Source organism: Aspergillus flavus, chromosome 5 (genome assembly GCF_009017415.1).
Source record: "Aspergillus flavus chromosome 5, complete sequence".
NCBI lineage: Eukaryota > Fungi > Ascomycota > Eurotiomycetes > Eurotiales > Aspergillaceae > Aspergillus > Aspergillus flavus.
Window position 1 is genome coordinate 593344 of NC_092408.1, and position 23286 is coordinate 616629.

General features: G+C 48.4%; 5 protein-coding genes across 5 annotated transcripts; 2 read left to right on the forward strand and 3 right to left on the reverse strand.

Moving 5' to 3' along the window:
* The first annotated feature begins 3783 nt into the window (after nt 1–3783).
* F9C07_2284413 (PAP/25A associated domain family) lies at nt 3784–9702 on the forward strand. Its single transcript, XM_041293548.2, has 4 exons — nt 3784–5483; nt 5532–5603; nt 5661–5879; nt 5956–9702. Exons 1-4 carry the CDS (start codon nt 4874–4876, stop codon nt 8343–8345), a joined length of 3291 nt encoding a protein of 1096 aa, XP_041147202.1. The 5' UTR covers nt 3784–4873; the 3' UTR covers nt 8346–9702.
* Nucleotides 9703–10869: 1167 nt separating this feature from the next.
* F9C07_6759 (squalene epoxidase) lies at nt 10870–12372 on the reverse strand (the record flags this gene model as incomplete). Its single annotated transcript, XM_041293550.1, has 2 exons — nt 10870–11138; nt 11199–12372. 2 exons carry the CDS (start codon nt 12370–12372, stop codon nt 10870–10872), a joined length of 1443 nt encoding a protein of 480 aa, XP_041147203.1.
* Nucleotides 12373–12907: 535 nt separating this feature from the next.
* On the reverse strand, nt 12908–18234 carry F9C07_2203631 (uncharacterized protein; the record flags this gene model as incomplete). Its single annotated transcript, XM_071509564.1, has 3 exons — nt 12908–15732; nt 16551–17919; nt 17977–18234. The coding sequence occupies 3 exons, from the start codon at nt 18232–18234 to the stop codon at nt 12908–12910; spliced, it is 4452 nt and encodes a 1483-aa protein (XP_071364244.1).
* Nucleotides 18235–18787: 553 nt separating this feature from the next.
* Nucleotides 18788–20482, reverse strand: F9C07_2191021 (ferrochelatase). Its single transcript, XM_041293551.2, has 3 exons — nt 20071–20482; nt 19421–20003; nt 18788–19365 (listed from the first exon to the last, which is right to left on the reverse strand). The coding sequence occupies exons 1-3, from the start codon at nt 20290–20292 to the stop codon at nt 18908–18910; spliced, it is 1263 nt and encodes a 420-aa protein (XP_041147206.1). The 5' UTR covers nt 20293–20482; the 3' UTR covers nt 18788–18907.
* Nucleotides 20483–20579: 97 nt separating this feature from the next.
* Ku70 (putative DSB repair complex subunit Ku70) lies at nt 20580–23165 on the forward strand. Its single transcript, XM_041293549.2, has 6 exons — nt 20580–20837; nt 20898–21509; nt 21559–22405; nt 22464–22567; nt 22619–22846; nt 22910–23165. Exons 1-6 carry the CDS (start codon nt 20769–20771, stop codon nt 23015–23017), a joined length of 1968 nt encoding a protein of 655 aa, XP_041147207.1. The 5' UTR covers nt 20580–20768; the 3' UTR covers nt 23018–23165.
* The last annotated feature ends 121 nt before the right edge of the window (nt 23166–23286 follow it).

The window sequence follows — 23286 nt, forward strand, 5'->3', positions numbered from 1 at the left end:
CCTGTTGTCTGGGGTCAGCGGAAGGAGAAACTGGTATGATGACGAGAGGGCTAGCTGTTTCAGCATGCCCACATCCCTGTACGATGCTCGAAGCTACACCAAACCCCTCAAAGTAGGTAGATAGGAGACGGTGCGGCCCAAGGGCAAGCAGCAGCGAGTATACTCAGGAAGTCCAGACCACCCTACCAGCTAGAAGCCACTCAAGAGAAATAGAAGATACGCACCAGTAAGAGAACTTGCTGGGCACGGTATCAGGAATGTGCATGGGCTGGAAGCTGACTAGCCTGTGCGTGGAGCTCGCTGTTATAGACACACAACTCGTGTTGTCTGTATAACCGCTCATATGACACTGTTCGCGAGATTTAAATATATCAATAACAGAGGTGAAGCTCAATACACAGGATATGTTATGGAACATAACCGTTCTCTCCTTGAGATGTCTGCGAAAAGTACGACGCATATATGTAATTTAGCTGATGCTCGATCCTGTGTAGACACTCTAAATCGTTTGTCCTATAATACGATGATTTTTATAAAAGCACCATACTCGAACTTTACGGTAAGTCAATATACGGAGAGAGCATTGCCCTCAAACGATATAAAAAGCGAGAACGACAGAACTACATTTAAGAAGTAATGCCTTAGCAACGTTGACTTCTGACTAGCGTTGACATCTAACTCATTGATAATATTGGCCTGCATGAACAGAAATGTGGTGTACAACACATATGTATACGGCGTTTTCTCCTATAAGATGGTCTATGTCTGTTATTCAAATGGCACAGAGATAATATCTGGAATCTATATAGCAGACGTATCTTGTGCAATGCCACAGATCAAACTGGTCCGCTCTTATAGCTATGGATTTTACTATACTAGATCCTTCTTATGAAAAGACTTCTGAAGAATATAATAGCAACGTTAGATTGGATGCCTTAGGCTCCGCGACGGCGGAAATTATCTTCAGCTGAATCTCAACAATCGGCCATTGTGGTCAGGATGCATACGAGGAAGAGCAAGCCGCTTTGACATCGAGGCCCAGTATGCAGGTTATATCAGCGCAAGCTACAAATCGCGATATAGTCCCGACTTCTACGGAAGTGGTTTCAACGGTCGCTTCTACCGTCTCTTGTGCTCCAACTCGGTTGTTCTAAAACACACCTTGTACATACGAAAAATAGCATATTGATTGGTTGGTCTCGTGGGTACATTACATGCCAGTGAGCATGGACTCGACGGATTTTCTGGGGGTGGCGCCGTATCTGACGCGGAAGGCTGAGAGCCAGGTGATTGTTGGCAACAAGGCCTTTGGACTGTGTTTCCCTGGTCCATCGCTTATTTGATTTTAGATTTCCGTGATGCGTATCAAGCAGTCTTACGCTGCGGCCTAATGTGCAGACATAAGCCACTGGTCACTCTCATTCTAAGTCCGAACGCACCTCGCTAATACTCCGGACTTGTCAGGCGTGACATATGACAACTCTTGGATATTGAGGCGTGTTGCCAAATCATGTATGGAGAATAAGATATGAATTCACCCTTCAACAAGTACCTTATTTAATATGTCAGTCCCTAATACTTTTCTTATTGACGATGACCCCAAGTTCTTCTTAAGCACATGATCTGCAGAACAGTATTTAGCCAGGAACTCGGATATTAAAAGGTGGGAGGGAGATGTGTCCTCAGGCCCCCTGCACTTAGCCTGAAAATACGGTCTACGTTCACCAATCATATTCTCATCGTGAGTTTACTGCAGTGTCACAGGTACCTGGAGGTAAGGTGGACTTCCTGCTTATACGACCACTAGCGGAAAGCCAATTCATGAATCTCGAGGGGTTTGCCCTCTTTATAGTAGGACACCGGACCTATCGGAAGACTCAGGGTTCCATGTTAGATCCCAACATTATTGTTGTGCTGATCCGGCTATTATTGGATGACATGCAATATGCAGTATTACTACGGATGCTGACGTACCCAAGGTACTAGCGAGCACATGCATCAAGCTGCCTACTACCTGACATGCATATTGAGCGAGAACTGTAGGTCGACGTGGCTGTTGTACTCGCTAGCGGATACCTTGGAGTTGGTCAGATCTATTACTGACTATCGGCTTCTGCCATTGATTTGTTTCGCGATAGCCCGACTTGTACAGATGCCGATTTTCAAAGCCAGGAAGTCAATTTGATATTTTTGTGACAGATGACAAGCAGCCCTCGCCAACAAGGTCTATCTTCGGCCGGTCAAATCGAGCCCATCACGTCCACGCACGGAGCCTGGGGAAACGTCTTATCACCCTGGTGGCTTAGTTCCCGCTTTGTCTTTCTTTGAGGACATACTCCTATGACCGCCCAGACCGGGTTAGACTTTGGTAGTCACCCATGGGTCAACAAGTGAACAGTGCCTGGTCATGATCTAGATTTTGACAAGCAGAAGAAGGAGCAAGCTGAATAGCGCTGATTTCTCGCCTTATTCAGCTCGGAAAGTGTGTTCGAAAGACCGGCAGCGCCGTCGGCCCAAACTTAGAACTGAGGGGGGATCCTTCCTTGCCTTGCCAGAGCAGGCCGAGAGAGGAGTACTTATACGCCGATCTTATGCAGCGCTGGGAACTAAAAATACAGGATTATATGTCTAAGACACAAAACATTCTTCATCTGCAGGTGTGCGGAGCGGAATAATAATCCGTTTTGAGGACGACTCGGCGGGGACCGAGGTATGCGCCTGACCGAGTTGAGTAAAATTTTGAGCATTGCTGGTTGTGATAATTCCCGCGGCAGCAGCATAGCGACTAAACTCTTTAAACAATCATAAGCGAGACGAGACTAGACAATATAGTCAAGAACAGTTCACCCGTTGTCAGGAAGAAAGTTTTGATTGTCCGCCAAAAGTGGGCCGGCTCCTTAATGTTTCAATTGGAGGCCCGGCACACGTGCCGGGACTCTCGCATTAAATTCGGCCCATTCGCCGATGGAGACTGAGAGCCCTCGACAGGACCCAAAAACCGATCAAAGAGAAATTGGAACAAACGCGGGGCTCAGGGGTGAGAGACTCAAGAGAAACAATGAAACAACATACATCGAGGTGTTTCTGTCCAGTAACTTTAGCAATTCTTCTGGACACAAAGGAAAGCCAGAAGAGACTGGAGAAGGTCTCATTGGATTAAATCAAATAGAAATCGTACTATTGAGCACCCAGTCTGGATCCCCCTCTTGGGGACTACTATATACATTACGGAGTAATATATTAATTGTGGCTGAAGGAGACTGGATCATTTGATGAGGTGGTTACATCGTCACGACTAGATTGTTGTTAAATTAAAATTCCCACTGACATTGTACAGTACTCCCTTCCAAGGTGTCGGACGACTGTTAGAGTATAGATTCCATTCCTGGTGTGGACATCCGGTAGCTGCCCCAGGCATCCAGCTGGGTGGGCTCCAATGATGTGGTATGTGGTAATAGTAATTCCAGCAATAATACTTGAGACGTTGAAAGCCCTTACTGGTAAAAAAAAAACAAAAAGAAAAAAAAGAAATATCTCTGTTGGTTAGCAGCAACAGGAGGAACGAAATGTGACTGATTTGTAAGCCCTAATCAAGCCAATATCTCTTCATTGATATACCCTCAGTCCCGAATAATTGTACTGATATCAAACTAGGATGACAACTGGAGTTCTCCATATTAAGGTTTGGGGAACGAGGCATGCACTTGGAATTAAACCGGAACAGTTCCAGTTTCTATAAATTCTTTCTTGTAGACAGAGCAATGTCTGTCTCCTGTAACGGGTGGTTGGTCTGGTACTTGTCTGAGAATGTATTTTTACTATGATTCCGAAAAGAACTATATTTTTAGTGGCTTCCATCATTATTCTGAAGCGTGGTCGGGATTAACCCCGTGGATTTGGCGGTGCCCACCCAGGTCACTAAAGCTGCACCAGTGGAAGTGACTAAGGATGACCGCTGAACGCTGATTGACTGCCCCCTGGCTCAGGCTCACCATCTCTGTGGGAAAAAGTGACTTGACAGTGAAAGTGATTGATCCCCCTCCGCGTGCTGCCCTCCCGCCGAACTTTCGACTCCCAGTTCCAAGTTCGTTCCCCCCCAAATCTTTCCATTCCACCCCGTATATCATTTCCTTTCGGTCTCAATCTTAGGCTGGTCCTTACATGGGAAAATAAGGAGAGAAAAAAAAGTAAAGAAGTTTGGATTCTTTCCTTTTTTTTTTTCTCTTTTTTCCCCCTTCTGATTCTTTTTCATTTTTGAAAACCTGTCCCCCGTCCTCCCCCCGGAAGTTGTGTGGTTTTTGAAGTGTGCCCTTCCCGGTTAGAGTGTATCGCTCTCTCCCCTTAAAACACTGTTCGATCTATTGGTTTGGCGATCGACAACGTAAAGTATCCCATCAGCACCCTGACATTCTTCGGTCGCCACTGAGACGGGCATTCTATTCACCCTCGCCTTGGAATCCTTCAAATTTCACTCTTCGTTTACTTGCCATTACCTTTCTTCTTTTTTGTTTGACGTCTCTCGGCCAGTGAAAAAAAATATAAGGGCTTTACTCGGACCGCAGCAGCAGCACAGGTCAATTCTGCTACGCCATCGCCCGCCGGTATCTGCAGTGACTCCCCTGCGTGCACCACTCCCTCGCAGGGTTTCGCCTCGCCTTTTTCCCAGTCTTTTATTCGTCCGAAGGTATTATCCGTTGGTTGAAAAATCACAAATTTGTACGTTCGGTACCGAGAGACCAATTCCGCACGGAGAAAAAGCTGGACACCGGAGTAGACATACCGCGGCGTTTGTTCGGCCTTAGATCACGGCGGAATTACTTGATTCTACCCTTTCGTGGAGGCCAACGTTGTCAGTCAACGTTGGAATCGCTATATGATCTCAGACGTCCATGGGAATGCTAAATTGGCTTCCGGTCCAGGTGGAAAGTCACCGATAGCGTCGGAAAAGGCCTCGACTATGCCGTGGAACTTGTCCACCGACACGTCGTCAGAGGCACCTACCAGGCCCCCATTGAATTCCCAGCAGTCGAATTCCCTCCCTTCAACGCCGTATCAACATGCGCGGAACCTCTCCTTCCACTCCCGATCCCCCTCCCCTCCGCACGGAAGCACTTCCCCTCGGTCGACCCATTCCGAGTCCACACACCTACCGCCATCCTTACGAAAACCATTCTCCGGGTGTAAATATGAAACCGCCATGGCGTTCTTCCGGAGAAGGATACCGTATAGCCTGGGTGCCGATTTGCTGCCGGAGGAGAGGGAGGGTCTCAAGGAACGGTTGGAGCCGGAGGAAGAGAAAAGACTCACCGACAATATGTTGGAGGTATATGATCGATTACTGCCGTCTGCGGAGAGTGACGATCGACGACGCCAACTTGTTCGCAAGTTGGAAAGGCTATTCAACGAACAATGGCCTGGTCGGGATATCAAGGTCCACGTTTTTGGGTCGTCAGGGAATAAACTCTGTTCAAGTGACTCGGATGGTATGTAGAAGTTGCGTTGTTACCAGCTCGTGGGCTAATTTGGCGCAGTGGACATCTGTATAACGACGACATATAAGGAGCTCGAGCAGGTCTGTCTGTTAGCGGAGGTTCTTGCACGACGTAAGTGAACTCACTTGATTCCTCCAAATCCCGATCCCCAGCTAACACCCTTGGCAGATGGCATGGAACGGGTCGTTTGTGTATCCCACGCGAAAGTTCCCATCGTGAAGATCTGGGATCCAGAATTACAGTTAGCCTGCGATATGAACGTGAACAACACATTGGCATTGGACAATACGCGTATGGTTCGGACCTACGTTGAGATAGACGAGCGTGTGAGGCCGTTGGCTATGATCATCAAACATTGGACGAAACGGAGGATACTCTGCGATGCCGGTATGTTTCAATTGTGGGGGAGTCAAGGCAGCATCCCCCCCCCCCTGAAGTCCTTTGTGTTGACGTTTTGTCTCAGGATTGGGTGGCACATTAAGCTCCTATACATGGATATGCTTGATCATTAACTTCCTCCAAACTCGAAACCCCCCGATTCTCCCCAGTCTTCAGGCTCGACCCCATGAGAAGAAGATTTCGCCCGAAGGATTGGTCTGCTCATTTGACGATGACCTTGGCAATCTGACTGGATACGGACGGAAAAACAAGCAAAGCTTAGGCGACCTATTTTTTCAGTTTTTTAAATATTATGGCCACGAGCTCGACTACGAAAAGTATGTTGTATCTGTTCGAGAGGGTAAGCTGATCTCGAAGGAAGCCAAAGGGTGGCACTTACTGCAGAATAATCGCCTCTGCGTGGAGGAGCCTTTCAATACGTCGAGAAACTTGGGAAACACTGCAGATGATACATCCTTCAGAGGCGTACATCTCGAATTACGGAGAGCATTCAAGGCTGCATCACAAGGAGATCTTGAGCTCTGTTGTGAGCAATACGAGTATCCTCCCGAGGAAGAGCGATCGTGGGAGCGGCCTCCTCCTCAACCGCGGCCTGTTCTCACAGCGCCTCCGTCTTCCCGGGGCGGTCGTGGTGGTGGCCGTGGTGGGCGAAATTCGCACCAATACCCTCGTGGTGGTCATAATGGCAGCCGTCGGTCTTCAAATACGCCGCATAAGTCCAATAACTTCCGCCAAGCCAGCAACGGTATGAGTGCATCGGAACTATCTCTGCAAGCGCAGCAAGCTCAATATCTTCTTCATGACCATCTCTACCAGCAGATTCAGATCCTCCAAGCCCAGGAGCAGGAACTCCGGTTACAGCTACAAAATCAAGCGCTTCTCACCGGGAGACCACCACCTGTGCTTATCCGTCAGCCATTCATACAGTTTCCGATGCCTCAACAGCAGGAGTCAACCGGCGACGACAACTCTCGCTCAAGGTCCGGAACAGCGAACCACGCTCCCCACGGAACGCAGCTCCGCCAGCATGTCTACTATGGCACCCCTTACCTTCCGGTTGCGATCACGGGCTTGCAAGGCAGTAGCACGACTAATCCACCATCGCCATCGGCGCCAACCGCTATGCCAGAGCTTCGGCGCAATCCACGTCGGTCGTCGGTTGCAAACGGCTCCCCAGGCGGATCGCTCAGAGCGCAGTCGCAGCCCGCGCGGTCGGTTCACTCTCTTCCGAGCTTTGCCCCAATATACTCCATGACGCAAGATCCCCCACAAGGTTCAAAGCAGCGCAATACGCCCGTGTCCCCTGATGGCGCGCCGAACGAAGAAGACAACAACTTCATGCCTAGTAGTATGCCTAATGTGTCCCGCTCCCCCTACTTGGATGAAAGTCGGCCAACCGAGTATATGGGCTACTACCTCGCCACCTCACCACAATTGCAGACATACCATCAAAATGCCATGTTGTCTCCATTGCAAACACCGGTAGGCTTAGCATTACCGAACGGCGGTATCATGCCCTTCGTTGCCAACCCTCAAGAGTATCTGTCCACTTTCGGCCCCCAGGACGCATTCGCTTCGTCCCCGGACAACGGATCTACGCAGGCCTCTAAGGCTGGGTCAACGCATCAGCGGGCAACGGCACGACCCATGGCATCGGGCGGTCCCCTAATTGTCGACGGGTCGGTGCCTCTAAGTGAACCGCGCAATACTGCTCCCTCTGCCGAGAACTATGACCCTTATGGTGCCATGAGCCATTGCACGTCGACTTCGGATGATCACAATACTGATACTCCCGCCAGTGTCTCCGATTCGTTCTCTCAAGATTATCAAGATACTAGTTCGGTGGAAACCGACCAAACTCCGTACTTCGGCCGACAAGGAATCGATACTCGGAAGCCAGCCGACGCTTTGACCAACGGACACGGTGGGAAGCCCAGTCTGCTGTCAAGCCGTCTACAAAGCTTACATCTCTCGAACAGTGAGAAAATGGCAGAGCCGCCGTCGAAGCTTGGCCCAGAAAAGCACAAGGCGGCATTTTCTCACCAGGAAACATCGGAGAAGGACTCTTCTCGTCTGAGACATACGACCGCAGAGAAGGTGATGTCCGGACCGGAGCTTCAGGGTGCGTCGAATGGGAAACGCAGAACCAATGGCGTTGATGTTCCGGAGAAGGTCAATGGAAACTCTCATAAGTCCAAACCAAAGAACCGTTCCGACACATCGCACCCCACTGGTGGACCAGGCGACAAAGAACGGAATGGCGGCCACCCACGACGAACGAATGGCGCTGGCTCGACGACGCACGACTCCCATGGCAACCACACAAGTAGTGGCTGGCAGACAACCAAAAAGAAGCAGAAGAAAAATGCTAGGTCGAATGCGGAAAGCCGCCACGGTTTCCATGGCGGTGCTGAGCCCCTTCCTGCCGATGAATCTCTGAGGAAAGGCGGATGAAGGCCCTGATGAGATCGTCTGCATTTTTGACTGGATTTGCACCGAGTAGCATGAATTACGAATGTCTAGAATGAGTCACATGTCGTTGCAGTGAGCGGACCCAAGATTGCTTGTTGGAGTTCGCGGCATCTCAACTTCACCGTGAGTTTGCTAGAGCAACCTTTCATTAGGCGATTATACCAGCAGATCGTGCTATTGTATAGCACTTTTACAGTTTGTTGCAGCAAACTATCGAGACGTTCGGTTTATTATCGAACGTTACCCCAAAGTTATCGTCAAAAGGAGTTCAAACCTCTTGAACTGGACCCTATGACGCTGTATAAAATGAGGCAATACCCTCTTCGAAAATGACATAATTTCGGTTGAACTGTTTCTTTTTGCTTTTGAATGGCAGGTATATGACTTTTTCTTATTCTTGTGTCTATGTCTATGTCTTCCCTTTGTTCTTTTCATGTTGAATATTGGCGTTTGCAGGGTCAAATAACGGAACTTGGCAGTCGAATGGTCTGGCTGGGTTACAATTGGTTCGCGGGTTATTTGCGTGATTTGCATAATTGCATATGATATCTGTTCGCTGATTTTATATCCTCGTTCGATACATGGCTCTTGACTTTGGCTGTTCCTTTGGAGCTTGATTCGTCTCCTTGGGAAGCCATTGAGCTTCGAGTTGATTCAGGGTTACCTCTGGCCGCGCTGCACAGGTTATCATCTTTTCAGACTTTTGTTGGCGCACACTTCTGCTGCGACGAACTCCTGACAAGGAAAAGGCGTCGCCACCGAGGCATTCACCAACAGCAGGATATACAGAGGTTGTTCAACTCGAACTCAGGATTGCGGTAGACAAAAAGGGGAGAACAGCAAGAGCGAGCAAAACTAAACGAGTTTACTATACATACAAACATCCACCTTTGATTTCGATGTTACGGATTGATTGAGTGACCGATTTCGTTTCTACCCATTGCTGGCTATGTTTATTTTCTTTTCCTTGTTTCCTTTGTTTGTTCCAGATTATATCCAAACGGCATGATCATCATCATTATCATTGTCAATATACCATCATAGCAGGGTGCCAGGCGAGTGGGTCATTGTTTCTGTGTTATATTTTGCGTTTTCTCTTTTTTTGAGAGAGAGAGAGAGATAATTTGTCCCTGTTTTTGTTACATATCATGTCGATCGAGTCCAGTCTGGATTGGGCGCCGGTTCAATGTAGAGGTTGGAATTTACATAAAGAGAAAAATGATAAAAATGAGAAAATGTCCGGTACAAGATGGTCCCATGAATAGGTGCAAATAAAAATAAAATAGTCCAGAATTGATAAGAGAGATTCATCCACCGCGTAGATATTACTGACATGACAGGTCGGATTAATAGTGACATCGCTTTTGCCTCCATTATTGATACATTTATAGGTGACTATTTCAATAACCCTCCCCAAGCAAAAGCTTGACGCTCGTTCAATATATCCCAAAAAGGATAATGAACCTTGCCTATGATCAGTCAGATGTATGTAAAGCATGTCGTACACTTCATACCTGCATGCAAGGTCTGCAAACTTTTCTTTGGAATGTGAGTCTGCGTGAGTCATGTCCATATATTCTCATTATTCCTTGTTTGGATTCAAAAATACGAGCATACTTACATGCTTATAGAATTGTGGAATTCCCCGGATCATCTACAAGAGAAAATATCCAGCAAAGGTACATAGCCAAAAGGAGGGAGCAATCCAGGACTGAAGTTTTAACTAACTCAACTATTCGGATCTACATACATCCATGTGTACATACCCTACAGTACGAGTTAACATGTGACATGACATTCCAGACCATCGACCAGAGGTCCAGACCTATTATGTCAGCGTCATACATAGGTTAGTTAGTTAAGTTTGGTTAACTAAGTAGATCCTGAATTATATTCGGCATTGATTACAATTACATGCCGGGGAGTGAGATAGCGAGCCCCATCTATGATTGAAATCAGAAGGTAAGAGAACCGAAATGGATATCCCTGTTCTTGTCCTGGGCCAGAGTGGACTGTTCTATCGAGACTCTTCTGTGAGCTTTCTATGGGTACTGACTGTGCTTTGGTAGATATTGTCACATGCGTGCCACTAAGGATGATCCTGGTAAGTATCTAGGGGTACTAATGTAACCGTGATTTTGGTTTGATATTGCCCTGGATTTCATTATCGGTTGGTCCTGCTTTTGGGGGTTCTATTTATTTATAGGGTCATTCGGATTCGGATTTCATGTGATCAATATATATTAATTGTATATTTTGTATATATATGTACATGCTCTGGTATGTCTCTGATTGGCCGTGGGAAGGTAAATAGCTCAATAAAAGCAGATGATCATAAGCGGTCTAGTCAAAAAAAAAGAAGGGAAAGTATTATTACAGCGTGAGAAAGTAAGCGTAGTAAAACTCGTATCATACACCAAGCCATGAAAATTTGGACGAGAAGAGATCGTTTCGCTCCGAAAACATAAGAGAAGGGAAAGAAAAGGAATATAAAGGTTTAGCAATACTAGCAGAATGCTTCAATAAGCATGTAGGGGAATATAACAACACAGGCTGTCCAGAATACCGTCACGCATCTGATTAGTGACCAGGGAAGTTGGTATAGAGGGGCCTCTCGGAGAAGCACCCAAAGAGAGATGAATGCGACAGTGAAGAAATGGTAGAATAGTACAAAGGGCTTTTTGATAAGGCCGCCCAAAAGACCCATTGGCTCGGAGTACATGCCCATATCGAAGTAGTGGAAGCAGCCTCGCTGGAGGACGCGGAGGTTTTCATCTAAGCGTTACGTTAGTGGCTGACTGGACAAAGGTGCGGTATACGAGCAAGGGAACAAACCATTCGCAGAGAAAAGGGCGTACAACGCCATGGCCAATATATTGATGACAGAGGATCCGTTTTTTCGCTTCCAGTGGAAGGACTTCAGCTGCTTCAACACCCTTTCGGTGTCTGCAAAATCGGGAACCTTTTCGGGACTCAACAGATCCCGGAACACAAGTACATCATTGAAAGCCACAGTCATGCCGCCACCGGTCAACGGATGCCGCATGTTCAGCGCATCGCCCAGTATTACAAGCCCCGGAGTTTTGTTCTGGGCGGCGGGAAGGAATGAGTTCGGCATAGACCTCAACGGGCCCTTTTCCAGCGCGGCGCGAAAGGCTGGCTGGACAGACTCGGGCAGAGATGGTAGGGTCACGTTCCATAGGTGATTCTTGACACCACCATTCTTGACTGACGCAGATGGGAGGTTCTCTGGGATGTCGACCAAGATACGGGTCTCGTGGGTGCCAATCTGGTACAGGAGGATCGGGGGATTTGCACTTAAGAGGACGTGTCCGTGGTTAGGTGCAGGAAGTTTCGTGTCAATTAGCTCGAGAGCCCAGAACCGGGACTTGACCGTTGGAGTATTGGTGTGGTATTGTTTTCGGAACTTGGAGGCGTAGCCGTCGGCGACGACGGTGAGGTGTCCGAAATAACAATCCTTTTTTCCCTTGGTTTGGCACTCCACACCAAGAACCTGCTTGGTATGAGAGCAAGTGATCAGGTCCGTCGCCTTGGTCTCCACAACGGTAACATTGGGGCAGGCCAAAGCTGCTTCCCGTAGCTTCATGATAAACCGTCCGTGGTGAAAGGAGCGGCCGCGCGGAGGCAGCGACGACGGGGTCTCCTTAGGGTAAGGCATAGTCACGGCTTTGTCAAAATAAGACACATAGAAACCGTAAGAGGGGATTGAATCGATCCCCTCCAGACACTCTGCTAGGCCTAACCGCTCCAGGGCCTGGACACCACCGGGCTGCAATAGCTCGCCGACGATGCGATCCGGCTCCTTCATCGAGGCTTCTAGCAGTAGGACGCTCCGGCCCTGTTTTCCCAGTGTAACTGCAAGCGCACATCCTAGCACTCCTGCGCCCACGATCACAACGTCGGCATCGTGGTGGACTCGTCTGCGTTCTTCGGCCGTATCGGCGGACTGGGTCGCATTAGCATGGCCGTTAGGGACGGCGGTGGCCATTGTGCGGGGGAGAGGTCGAGGGAGGTCAGCGAATAGGGCAAAATTAACGGGAACGGCAGAGCATATTCCTTCTTCGGAGTGGGAAAGAAGATTCGAGGGACAATTGGCCGGGGGAGAGAGAGAGGGAATAAGAGTGAAGGAAAGTAAGTGTAAGTAAGGGGGAAAAGACGCTGAAAAAGTTCAGGCAACGAAGGACCCGTGATATCGGTGTAGTGGCGTGACATGTGAAAGATTTTCCGCCCTAGAACTCCGCTGCCCCTAAAGTACGAGAGACCGTACGATCTTCGTGAAGATAGCGCTCATCCTGGTTCTTATTACTACATGATAATATTCATTTCGCCCTTCTTGATTGGTTCCTGACATGTGACACGCAGGGCTAGAAGTCGGCTTGGGAAATAGTTCCATATCGCTAGTGTACATCTCGGTGAAGCAACTCTATATATACAATTCTATAAAGATAGAAAATAATAGAAAAAAGACACCAACGAAAGAAGATTAGGAATAGATCAAAATCAAAAGGGGAATATATGCTACATCACGGCAAATCTTCGGCTCGTATTTGCCCTAAGGCCACTCGCTCATTCCATCGAGCAGCGATGGACTTCGGGTTGATATCAATTCGACCCAGAAGTACCTCTAATTCGTATTCTTCGTCCCATCTCTCGATCGTCTCCGGAATATCAGATACCTTATATATCCGCCTCTCGTCAAGAGGCCGTTTCAGCATCCGCCGGAAGGACCGCTTCACATTAGAATTGCTTTTGAGTTCCCATAATAGAGGATCACCTCCACTCTTCTTCTCAAGCATGTCGGCGATATGTCCGAGATACTCCAATTGTTCGGCCCGTTTGGACGCTTCCCTCTTGGAGAGGCCGTCAGGATTGAACTTGCGATTTAATACTCCCATGACGCGGCTGACTTCGACAACAAGATCATGATTAAGTGCACTGCCCCGAGCAAGGCCAGATAGGATGCACCATCGTATTCCGGGAAGGTTATCCATAGCAGCGAACGCACGCAGAAACATTTTCATGCAGACCCCATCGAAGGGTAATGTGCGAGTATAGCGGGACATGTAAATGGCCGCTAAGAGATCTATGGCTACCTCCGGCTTGTTATGCACAATTAACCGTCTGCTGGTGGCCACCGTAATATGATGTTTGACATTCATTCGCTTGTTCGACCAGCAGAGCTGGTAAAATCGAAGGACGGCCATCTTGATCAGCTCCCCTTCCGACGCAGAGTCCACCTCCATGATCTGACGGAAGAACTGAGGGAAAAATCGAATGAGATGTCGGATGCCCCGCCACTCAGCTTCGACAAGCATGCGAGCTTCGCCGAGGCCGTGCTCAAGAAGAGTCGCAATGGCAGCCAACTCGACGTGAAGCTGTTTGAATTGGAATCGTGCATTCTTCGCATTTTGGAAGCACTTTAGAGCTTCTGTCATCTTCCCAACATGCATGTAATGTGTCATCTGTTTATGGAGCTTTTGGTACTGATCAACGGGCTTTGACGGTGTCACATCCTGCAGTGCTCTCTGATACCACGGCAGCGGACTTTGAGTGAAAGGCATCGTATTGACCTCAGGTATAGGGAATGAGCGCTGGTCGTAACCGAGAATCTGCTGTGAGGCAGCAGCCTGTCCATACTTCACCCGAGCAGCCTGCAGCATTTGCCAGAAACCCACGGGCGCTCCCTCAAGTGCTAAGCGGCGAAAACGTAGCATCTCAAGGAACTCTTGCTCATTGACGTGGACTTTCCAACCACGCTCGCGTGCCATTCTCGTGAACTCAGTTATCATGTGCTTGTCACCCTTCTCCACAAACGCCTCCAGGATATGTTTGTACAGGATCCGATCGGGGACGATATTGAGCTTATCAACGTAGCGGGTGACGAAGTCCTGGATCTCGTGCCCCGAATGAGATACCCAGTATTCAAGGAATATGCGATCGAAGATAGGGGTGAAGTCACGTCGCCGAGAGGTTAAATTAAGCTCGTGCATCTCCTGAAGGTCTGCTTCCACACCCTGCCAGTCACACGCGAGAGCCTTACCGTACACGAGGAGGCCTTTTGTGCGACAGCGAAGGGGAAGTTCGTATGTAGTCGTCATGTCTTCCACCAAAGCTTCAGCGTCTGCTAACCGACCAAACTCAACGTAGGCCTTGACCACTGGGTTGAACAGTTTGTCGCTGGGATCCTTTCCCAAACGGGGAAGCGTCGTTAAGATCTTTTTCAACTGCCCGTTCAAAAGCTCAATACTCCTCGTTTTTTTCCACAAGCCTGACAGGTATGCACCGCACAAGCCACAATCCCGGTCAAATTGTAGATGTCTAAAAAGGAACCACTTCGCTGTTGTGAGCCTATGTGATTCGAGCAAGCATCGTAGCACCACATCTACCATGTCCGGCGAGAGCTGAAATTTGTGCATGTACCGAGTATAGATAGTTGCGACTGATTCTATGCATCCCTTCCGTGCTAGTGCAAACATGAGAACCTTCCAAAGCCTGGGTGAGACCTTGTCCACCTCCTCCAAGCGCTCAAAGATGCTTCTTGCGATGAATACATTTCCCTGTTTACAGTTGACAAAGAAAGTCTGCACCGCAAGCTCTCTCCTATCGGATGATAGGCCATTCAGCGAAGCAGGATGTGCGTCCAAAAATAGCTGCGCTGCGTCGATAGGCCGCCCTCGGTCGAGAAGATCTTGCATTTGTTTCGGGATAGAGTTTGGTCCTTTCGGCAATATACCCGTGCTATCCATCGACTCGGAAGCATTTGCAAAGGCACCGGTCTTGCCAATGGCAGGACTGGACCTATTGGGGTTTTCCGTAGGTCGCGTGTATTCAGGCGGAAGAAAGTCGCAACATCCGGGGAGCTTCCCTATATCCTGCTTTGTGTTCATTACCCCGGCCATATTGAGTCGAGCAGCATCCAGAAAAGCGTCGACCTGGGCTGAGTTCTCGAATGATCCAATTCCTACGTTCGAGCCGAACTCATCAGGTCGACGCCCTTCCTCGCCCTCCACATGCAAGGTCTGCGCTTGTCGTGATTTCCGATCCTCCTCTTTAAATGCATCCATACTTGTAAACTCACCAGCCTCTGCAACTTCCATCATACGAGCAAGTCGTCTCGCCGCGGAAGTGGCATCGTAATTGGGCGCGGAGGTTTGAAGGGCGCGTTTATTCTCGATTATACGTTCTGCGACGCGGACTCGGCGATGGACATCGTACGTGATAGCCGCAACGGTGCAGAAACTGCCCACAGTCGAGCCGGCAAGGGCCAGCCTGCGAAGGACACGCAGGGCATTGCGAGAAGGTACGGCCGAAGTGCCGTGGGCAGGCTTGGTGATCATGGCAATAGGACCTGTGCACCGCCGGCAGCAGGCGAATTGAGATATCACTGATAGAGCATCAGGGGAATTGAGAGATTGACGTTTAATTCTGAGTAGTGCAAGCCAAGAGAGCAAGCTGGGGAACTATCGCAATTGACGGTCGGAGTTTTGAGATAGATGATTTTCGGCGGAAAGTTTGCAAGTACGGAGTAACATTGGTTTCTTCCGGCCGCCGTACTGCTTGTGGTCCCATTCGTTCCTTTCCGGGTGAACCCATTTCCTGCACACGTGACTGTCCATTGTTCTTGCTTAGTCATTGATGAGTGGGTTTTTAGCAGAACCTCATCGCCAGTTATGGGTCTTTTGCTAGTAAAACTACACCAGACATTGCTATTTCAACCACGTTCTGCTTTCGTAGCGAGGCCCACTGATATGACCATATAAACCATGGTTGCAACCGCGCTGCAACCCAGGACTACTAACTGCGAAGGTAGATTCAGCATGAAAACTATGTCATATGACATATGTTATGTATTATAGATCTAACATAAGTTTCTTGCAAATAGGAGGATATGCTGCCCAAGATAAATCAAAAGGTAAATAGTATGGTATCGAAAATTCTCTATGTATTAAGGCAAGAGTTCATCCTCAACCGCTTCTCTGTAGTCATCGGTTTCGGTAATATGATTTCTTGGATCATCCAAATCAAGTCGAACTGCTGTACGTTAGTACGATATCACGGACAATTCCTCAAGAGTTTACTTACCATGTGCTTTGATATATAAGGTGCAACAAAATGCAATTCCAAACACAAGTGATAGGCATACAAACACCGCCTGTGAGAACTTACCCACCGTCACACTATATATGAAACTGCAGATAGAAGGAGCTATTACTCTAGCAATAGCATGTAGAAGGCCTTTGGCACCGAGAATCTGTCCTATGCGATCGCGGGGTACGTGTTTGGTAAGAGACGATTGCAACACTGGTGCGGCCATTCCCCCTAAGGATGTAACGACTCCCGACAAGATCAAAAGCGAGCCGTGGTTTGCCAGTGCGAATCCTGCAAACCCAATCATGTCCAGCAGAATCGAGACACGGATGAGGACGACATCAAGCGCACCAGAACCCGAAATAACCAGGTCCTCCCTTGGTTCCTCGCGGAAGATCCGCGTGATTATGGGGAGCACAATAAAGAAGTTGAGGACGCGAACGGAACTGATGATGGAAACAAAAATGCTTGATTCGACATTTCCCCAGCCGAACATGTATCCCGCATAGATAATGATGATCTGTGACATGCCCAGGGCCATGCCAAGGTGAAGCGTATCGATCACAGAGAGGAGGATGATGTTTCTTCGCAATGCAGGACTGGCACCTCCGTGATTAGGGAATAGAGTGCTTGGCCGCCCAGCTGGTGGGAATAAAATGGCCAGAGGCGCGATGATTTTCTTCGGGTTCCAAAATGTCATCGATAACCAACCAACATCTTCTTGATGGGCGAGCTTCACCTGATGTTTTTCTTGGGCTCTCTGCTTTTGCTCCTTAGACAGTGACTCTGGTATGACGAGCAGGACCACAAAGAAGAAAAGCACATGGAGGGCCAGCGCGGAACAGAATACGCTCATTATATCATGTGTCTTCTTCATAAGAATGGCCACAAGGAACGGTCCAGCTGCAACTCCAGTGAAGATGGCGCCATGCAGGTACCCAAAGGCTACACTGCGTTTCCCCGGAATGGTACAATCAGAGGCGTACGAGGTGCTCAGGGCCATTATGGCGGTAAATGAACCCCCTAAGCCGTCAAAGGTAGCGCCCAGAAGCAGTAAGTATATCGAAACTCGCTCTGCATTTGCTGCCACGATAACGGTAATTATCTCTGCTAGTACTGTTCCAATTGCACTCACAGCTATCATAGACGTTCTGCCATAGCGATCCGATAAATGGCCCAATTGAGGGCTGATCAGTGCCGACAGCAGGCCTACTACTAAATTGTAATACAATTGGAAGCGGGCAACGAGGGACTGAACTTCTGGTATTTGGCACTGAGAGTTGTCCTGCCCAAGAAGAACAGGCAGGTACGTAAATCCAGGATCGCTAGAGGCTCTTTCGGCCAGATAGTCTCTGCAGGTGAGAGAGACCATCAGGTTAATCTTCGGAACTGCAGCACCGCCGAAGCCTAACATATACAATAGAAGGAATGGGAATAACCAAAAGACCTGGTCGAATCAGAACGCGACACTTTCGGCTCAACTGCATTGAAGATAAACACGCACACTTGCTTTTGTCCGAGACCGCCAGAAGCCAGCATTCAACGCCGCCGAGTCCTGGCTGGATGTGTCTAAGCCTTCATCATAACCTTCTTCGCTCGTTCGTTGAAGTAGGGGCGTCTGCTCGTGGACGTGCAATTGCGCCGGGTCTTTGGGGTCATCTCCACCAGTGTTTCGCGGATGATTCTGCGTAGGGACGACTGGCCTGCTTCGCAATTGCCCGCCAACATCCGCATCGACAGAAGAGTTTGTTTGATTGGCCATTTCCAATACAAGGGCATTGACAGATATACACGTCAATAACTAAGATTTTATGTAGGTTCGGCCCGTGTTTTGCCAGGTGTAGTTTTTGAGGGAGATGTGGTATGTCACTAGTGGATGATAAGGAAGCAAGGGGGAAAGAGATTGTTCTAACACGGTTTAATCGGCGGGGGTTTAGAAACATCTTGACAGAAGCGAAGTTTCAATCATGTTTCCGAAGTGCCAATGGCATTGTCCCCTGGTATCGGGATTCCCTGGATGAAAGAGTCAATGAGGGGAGCGTTTGTCAGCTTAGCCTAGCAGATCAAGTGGAGAGCAAAAGCAAAAAGATAAGCCAGCCATGACGTTGACGAGGCTAACGGGTGCCGAGGTGTTCAACCTTCGGCATTTTGTTCCTGGGACCAATCGCAGTAGCAGCATCAAGCCATTGACCCCTTGATATACTAATTGAACCAAGATTTTGGTGGCCCGTTTATAGCCAGTCTCAACAACCGAGAAGTACTAACTAGTTAGTATACTTATCGCTGATTGTTAATCAGCTTACATATACAATATAAGCCCAATGTCCTCTAAAATGATTAAATATCCTTTTTTTCAAAATCCTACAGTACATAATATGAACAAAATAATGTGACCTTTGGGAAAAAAGAAAAAAGAAAAAAAAGAAAAGATGTTTTTACACTACAAGAGACGCGGCTTCTTCCCCGGCAAAGAACTTCTTCTGCTCCAGGCATCTATCACTCTTACAACCCTGACAGCGCAGGGTCATCTGACGAGAGCATTTTTCTCCCTTTCTCAAGTGCTCCTGCGCGATATTTGCAAGGGCTTCGATGAAGATGGGACTTCCGTTCAAGCTTTCCGCTCGCTTAACTCCAGGGGAATTGGCTTCTTCCATCACTTCAAGGTCCAACTCATACAAAGTTTCAATGTGGTCGCTGGTGAAGGCGATCGGTACAAGGACTATATCAGTCTGTCCGCGCTTCACATACTCCATGACGGTGTCGCTGGTCTGAGCTCCAAGCCAAGCCGACGGGCCCACTTGAGATTGCCAGCACAGTCGGTAAGGGTTGCTAAAACCAAGTCTTTGCATTACCGCATGGACAGTTGCTGCAACTTCGGCCGGGTACGGGTCACCTAATCAAAAGTTAGATTTTACGTCCAGCAATTGGCGCGTTGGCTCGAATCTCACCTCTATTCACCACGCTCATGGGCAGGCTGTGGGCGGAGAACAGCAGAACTACACTGTTCCTCTTGTCCTCCGGATATGTCTTGAGCTGATCCTCGATGTTCTTTGCGAAAGCTTCCACTAAGCCGGGATGAGTCGGCCACCGATCAATGACACTCCACTGGATGGAGCCGGAGGGGTCCACGCTCTCATTGGCGCGCCTACCCTCCAGGCGATTTCTCCATTTCCATAGTTCATTCAGAGAACTGCCTGTAGTCGAACAGGAATATTGTGGGTATTGTGTAAATGCGACAGCACGTCCTCCCTTCCCTCTTCCGAACCCATCATCGAGTAACTGGGTATACATCTCTTCCGTCAAAGGCGCAGCATACCGAAATGCAACGTAGGGTTTATGAGGCGCACTTTCAGGATTGAGTTTGTCTAGTAACTTGCACATTTCCTGGCATTGGTATTCGGACCATTTTCGGATAGGCGAGCCGCCTCCAATGTCCGCGTATTGCTTTTGGATCTTTGGGGTTCTCCGCTTTGCGATAAGTGGTCCAAGATATGTTTGAAGCCGTCCCAAGGGAATCAGATCACCGTCGGCCTTTACCAAAGAGCGAGGGAGACGTTAAAAATGGTCCATGAGAATGTTTGCTAGTCTGAAAACGTACAAATAACCTGCTCAAAAAGTCTTCCACCTCATTCGTCGTAGAGGGGCCGCCCATGTTTAAGAATACCATTGCGGTAGGGCCCTTGGAGCCAGTTGCATCTTGAGTGACTGGAGGGACTGCCGTTGCGAAGCCATTTCGCTGTTCTGTGTTGTATCCAAGCGAGCTGCGAGCTACCGGTCGCAGTAGTTGCCGAGGAAGCGCGAAGGTCCGACGGAGGGCCATTCTAATTAACAGATGGTAGCACAATCCTTTTCCCAGAAAGTAATGACCAAAGCGTGCGAATAGCGGCGATAACAAGACAATGAGGTCGGAGCAAAAAGTGTATAGGGATTTTAATGGGCCATGTGGCAAGGGTCAACAGTAATCAGAAAAGATGCTGACTTGAAGCAAAGAGTCCAGAACCGGTAAAATGACGGATGAGTTGGAGCTGAAGCGAATGGCCAATCAGGATTGACTTGGGGTCATCAAGTCTTGGCGTATGTCACCTGATGTTCGTGTCTTCCCCGCGTCGTCCGATTGAAGTGTCGCGTCACAGGTGACGAAAGAGCGGGAACGCAGGCAGCAGAGCGACAGGCAGACACCTAGGAAAATACCAATGTTGCCGTTCAACGGCACTTTTGCGTCGATTACTTAAATATCGTCCTTGACTACTTTTCCTTTGACGCAATTCATGACTTACGACTCTCAACACATTCACAATGGCTGACGAGGATCAATATCGTGGAGACGACCAGATCGATGAGGAAGAGGAGGAGACCGACGAGAGTGTACACACTTTCAAACACACCTGAAAGCTTCGGAGGCTAACATGTTATCAACCAAAATAGGGATACAAAACAGTGAAAGATGCCGTTCTTTTTGCTATCGAAGTCAGCGATTCGATGCTCACGCCTCGTCCATCTTCCGATTCAAAGAAACCTGCGGAGGAGTCCCCCACAACGGCCGCACTAAAATGCGCATATTATCTCATGCAACAACGCATTATCTCTAATCCCCGTGACATGATCGGTGTGCTATTATATGGGACGCAGGCGTCCAAATTTTATGACGAGGATGAAAATAGTCGAGGAGATCTTTCATACCCACACTGCTACCTTTTCACAGACCTTGATGTCCCCTCTGCGCAAGAAGTCAAGAATCTTCGGGCACTAGCACAAGACGGCGATGAATCAAAGGATGTACTTAAGGCGTCAGGCGAGCGGGTCTCAATGGCGAACGTACTCTTTTGCGCCAATCAAATATTCACGTCGAAAGCCCCTAACTTCTTTTCTCGGCGATTGTTTATAGTCACCGATAATGATGACCCTCATGGCGATAATAAAAGCTTGAGATCCGCTTCAACTGTACGCGCGAAGGACTTATATGACCTCGGTGTCACTATTGAGCTGTTTCCGATTTCTCGGCCAGGCCATGAGTTCGATACCGCCAGATTCTATGACGTAAGATTATATTGACTCAATGTGAAGTATCGCTGCTAACAGCAATTAGGATATCATCTACAAGGCCTCTCCTTCGGATCCAGATGCCCCGGCATACCTGCAAACCGATTCCAAGGCTTCTCCAGCCACCGGGGATGGGATATCACTGCTCAATACCCTCCTGTCCAATATCAATTCAAGATCTGTCCCACGGCGTGCACAGTTCTCCAATATACCATTGGAGCTTGGACCAAACTTAAAAATATCTGTCTCAGGATATCTTTTGTTCAAGCGTCAAGCACCCGCCAGAAACTCCTTCATCTGGCTCGGCGGTGAACAGCCCCAGATTGTCAAAGGAGTGACCACTCAAATCGCTGACGACACGGCTCGCACGATTGAAAAGTGGGAAATTAAGAAAGCTTATAAGTTTGGCGGTGATCAGGTTGCTTTCACGCCCGAAGAGATGAAGTCACTGAGGAACTTCGGTGATCCTGTCATCCGTATAATAGGGTTCAAGCCCCTCTCTGCACTTCCGTTCTGGGCCAATATCAAACACCCCTCCTTTATATACCCATCGGAAGAAGATTTTGTGGGCTCCACGCGGGTTTTTTCTGCTTTGCATCAGACACTCCTCCGGGATAAAAAGGCCGCACTTGTCTGGTTCATTGCTCGTAAAAATGCAAGTCCTGTTCTGGGGGCTATGGTCGCCGGAGAAGAGAAACTAGACGAGAGTGGCGTCCAGAAGTTTCCTCCAGGAATGTGGATAATACCTCTCCCGTTCGCTGATGACGTCCGTCAAAACCCTGAAACCACACTCCATGTTGCACCTGAGCCATTGATCGATCAAATGCGGTATATTGTCCAGCAATTGCAACTTCCAAAGGCGTCTTACGACCCCTTTAAGTACCCTAATCCATGTAAGCTTCTGCCAACTTCCTGCACAGAAACTCTGGCATTAACCTATTGCTCTGTTAGCCCTCCAATGGCATTATCGCATTCTACAAGCCTTGGCGTTGGATGAGGACCTCCCGGAGAAGCCAGAAGACAAAACGTTGCCCAGATATCGGCAGATCGATAAAGTATATCACACATTCCTATTCTTTCCACGGATCTTGCTGACCTTCGCTTAGCGCACTGGCGACTATGTATTGTCTTGGGCCGACGAGTTGGAAAAGCAATACGCGAAAATATCGGCACATGGCCCGAAGAGCACACTCGTCAAACGAAGCGCCAAAGACCGAACATCTGAAGTCGAGGATGCAGCCCAGAAGCCATACAAGAAAGTGAAGGTGGAGACAGACGAGCAAGGCGTTGAAGATGTAGTGCGAGCCCATTACCAGAAGGGATCGCTATCGAAGGTGACTATTACCTGCCCCCTAGGCTTTAATTTGGACTAACTAACGCGCGTGACTTGTGTGTAGCTTACGGTACCTGTCCTCAAAGACTTTCTGAATGCCCATGGACGCTCCGCTGCTGGGAAGAAAGCTGATCTCGTTGAGCGTGTGGAGGAGTATTTGGAGCAGAAATGAGACAACGCTAGTATTGGTTACGAGAGACAGATTTTAGCAGATAATGTTTCTCTATCCTTTTAATAAAAAATACATAATGCTAGAACACTATCAAGTGTATATTAATGGTCTTTACCTACGTAATCCTACTCAATAATGTCATCTCAGAGAGCAAATGTGTACATGTTCGAGATATTCAAACACTATCGGGAAACCTAGGATGATGCTGTAGGGACTTTTGGTCCTCGTCTATGTAATTTGACCCAAAATCTGAAAATATAGTGGGAGGT

What these genes read in the sequence shown, in the direction of transcription:
- F9C07_2284413 (XM_041293548.2), top strand. Translation starts at nt 4,874, where the DNA reads ATGATCTCAGACGTCCATGGGAATGCTAAATTGGCTTCCGGTCCAGGT. An exon ending in AGCGGAGGTTCTTGCACGAC is followed by an intron (nt 5,604 to 5,660) that starts GTAAGTGAACTC and finishes CACCCTTGGCAG; the next exon opens with ATGGCATGGAACGGGTCGTT. An exon ending in GAGGATACTCTGCGATGCCG is followed by an intron (nt 5,880 to 5,955) that starts GTATGTTTCAAT and finishes GTTTTGTCTCAG; the next exon opens with GATTGGGTGGCACATTAAGC.
- F9C07_2191021 (XM_041293551.2), bottom strand. Translation starts at nt 20,292, where the DNA reads ATGGCCCTCCGTCGGACCTTCGCGCTTCCTCGGCAACTACTGCGACCG. An exon ending in ACTTTTTGAGCAGGTTATTT is followed by an intron (nt 20,004 to 20,070) that starts GTACGTTTTCAG and finishes TCTTTGGTAAAG; the next exon opens with GCCGACGGTGATCTGATTCC. An exon ending in CATGAGCGTGGTGAATAGAG is followed by an intron (nt 19,366 to 19,420) that starts GTGAGATTCGAG and finishes ACTTTTGATTAG; the next exon opens with GTGACCCGTACCCGGCCGAA.
- Ku70 (XM_041293549.2), top strand. Translation starts at nt 20,769, where the DNA reads ATGGCTGACGAGGATCAATATCGTGGAGACGACCAGATCGATGAGGAA. An exon ending in AGGAGGAGACCGACGAGAGT is followed by an intron (nt 20,838 to 20,897) that starts GTACACACTTTC and finishes CAACCAAAATAG; the next exon opens with GGATACAAAACAGTGAAAGA. An exon ending in AGAAGGGATCGCTATCGAAG is followed by an intron (nt 22,847 to 22,909) that starts GTGACTATTACC and finishes ACTTGTGTGTAG; the next exon opens with CTTACGGTACCTGTCCTCAA.